The following is a 2,343-nucleotide window of genomic DNA, read 5'->3' as shown; positions in this document are numbered from 1 at the left end:
ACGTGCTGCTGTGCACATTGTAAACGACTCTGCAGTCACCACCAGCAACACACACACACACACACACACACACAATCGTCGCGGCCTGAAAGCATTCCCTACAAGGAGTGAAGGGAGACAGTGAGTGAGTGAGTGAGCAGCAACACATGCTCAACATGTCCCGGCACCTGTTTTCTTTTTCGGTGCTCCTTTTTGTGCTGTTGATATGCTTTGCCAGTACGGCTGTGCACGCCGAGGAGAAAAGTACGCCAAAAGACGTGCAGCCGCCAAAGGATGCTAATCTTTTTGTGCCGCGTCGAAGGATCGTGGAAACACAAGGTCAAAGTGAAGCATGGAAATTTTTTGTCTTCCCTTCCCTTGCCAGTGCTGGTGGAGTGTTGGTTGCTTTCGCCAAGAGCTACACCATGCTTCAATTCTCTACTTACGAACCCAATTGGCCCATGTCTTATGATGTTGTGGCGGGGTACATTGACCCTGCAGAAAACTGGTCGTCTTTTGTTGATGAGGTCCGACTAAACAGATGGAAGACGTACAGCATCTTTCGCACAGCCCTGCTAGAGGAGCATAACAACGGTGTGAGATACGCGTATGCACCCACAACAATTGCGAAGGACAACAGAATATTCATACTTGTGGGAGGGTATAATCAGAAGTATGATGGTTCATCGAGGGAGTGGTTTGCACCCTCACAGGGTTTTGATTTGTTTGTGGGTGAGGTCACGCAAGATAAAGTCATCCAATGGGGCGAACCCACCTCGCTTTTGCCACAGATCGAACCATTTGCTAAACAACGTGGCGTGGAGCAGTTTGTTGGTGCTGGTGGTTCAGGCGTTGTGATGGAGGATGGCACGCTTGTGTTTCCTGTGACGGTGATGAAGACAAGAGAAAAATATTTTCTCTCCATGATCATTTATTCGAAGGACGACGGCAAAAACTGGTTGCTTTCACAGGGGATGCTCCCCCCGGAGTGCACTGACCCCCTCATCGTGGAATGGGAGCAGGGGCAGCTTCTCATGATTGTGCAACGCTATCTTCTCTCCAGGGTGTACGAGTCGAGGGACATGGGGGCAACGTGGACGAGGGCTGCCAGGATACTCACACGCGTGCAGCCCAGGTTTATTTCGCACATGTTTCCAACGGATGCGGGAGTGAAGGCCCTCATCACTGCGACCATTGCTGGAAAGAAGGTTATGCTGTACACTCAGAAAGGGATTCTCCCTGAGGAGAGGGTGGCAAATATGCTCTACCTTTGGGCCACTGACAACAACCGCACCTTTCATGTCGGGTGCATTTCCAGGGACAGGAAAGATGGGTTGGGGTCTGAGAACACCCTGCTCTATTCGAAAAATACGTTGCACCTTTTACAAGCGAGGAGCGATCACACGTCAAGCAGCATGCTTTTTACTTCTTTACCCGAGCAGCTGAAGACGATTACGTCCGTCTTGGAGACCTGGGCAAAAATGGACTCCTTCCTCTCCAAGTCGTCTGTGCCCACGGCCGGTCTGGTTGGGTTCTTGTCGGGTGCATCGGGTGAAGGAACTTGGAACGACGCGTACCGTTGCTTGAATGCAACTGTGACGAATGCAACGAAGGTCGAAAATGGCTTTAAGTTCACGGGGTTTGGGTCATACGCCATGTGGCCGGTGAACATGTGGAAGCATCGCAATGTGCACGGCTTTGTGGATTACGAGTTTACGCTTGTGGCGACGGTGACCATCGATGAGGTTCCGAACCGGGGCTATTCTCTGGTGCACGCGAGCCTAGGCGAAGGTGAAATCACGACGTTTGTGGGGCTGTCGTACACGACGAAGAAACGGTGGGGTACAGTCTTCGACGGCATCACGACAACAACACACAACAGCACTTGGAAGCCGGGGAAGGAGTACAAAGTGGCGCTCATGCTGCAGGGCAACAAGGGCTCCGTGTACGTGGACGGCGTGCTTGTGGGGAGTTCCGACACACTACCAACCCCTGAGGCACGGACGCACGATATCACTCACTTTTACTTTGGTGGCAGCAAAAACAGCAATGTGACAGTGAGGAATGTCTTTTTGTACAATCGCCCACTGAATGCCATGGAACTCAAAAAGGTTGACGACTCCCATGCAACTGAGTAGCGTGCAGGTGACGCTCCACGCGTGCGGATGTGTCTGGGCTGCTATTGGGGCTATAGGTTTTTGTTGCCCTGTGCTGAGTGGACCCCGGTGGAGGGGAGTTTATGCTTCTACTGAGAGCATCTCCGTTTCTCCAATCACTTTTTAAACTAAATAAAGTCTCATGTAGACACGCATTTTGTTTTATTTTACGCTTTTTTTTTGTTTCTTGTACCCACAAATTGCGCTC

General features: G+C 51.1%; 1 protein-coding gene across 1 annotated transcript, besides 2 other annotated features; it reads left to right on the top strand.

The window, feature by feature from the left end:
* Positions 1 to 47: 47 nt before the first annotated feature.
* Positions 48 to 74: a microsatellite.
* A 31-nt stretch (positions 75 to 105) lies between these two features.
* Positions 106 to 137: a microsatellite.
* A 9-nt stretch (positions 138 to 146) lies between these two features.
* Positions 147 to 2,117, top strand: TraAM80_10245 (group II trans-sialidase superfamily; the record flags this gene model as incomplete). The annotated part of the gene is made up of 1 exon (XM_029386881.1): positions 147 to 2,117. The coding sequence occupies one exon, from the start codon at positions 147 to 149 to the stop codon at positions 2,115 to 2,117; it is 1,971 nt and encodes a 656-aa protein (XP_029233245.1).
* Positions 2,118 to 2,343: the final 226 nt, after the last annotated feature.

The sequence above is a fragment of the Trypanosoma rangeli genome (genome assembly GCF_003719475.1).
Source record: "Trypanosoma rangeli strain AM80 chromosome Unknown Tra_15.4_contig_00854, whole genome shotgun sequence".
NCBI lineage: Eukaryota > Euglenozoa > Kinetoplastea > Trypanosomatida > Trypanosomatidae > Trypanosoma > Trypanosoma rangeli.
This window is presented reverse-complemented; position numbering and strand designations above follow the sequence as displayed.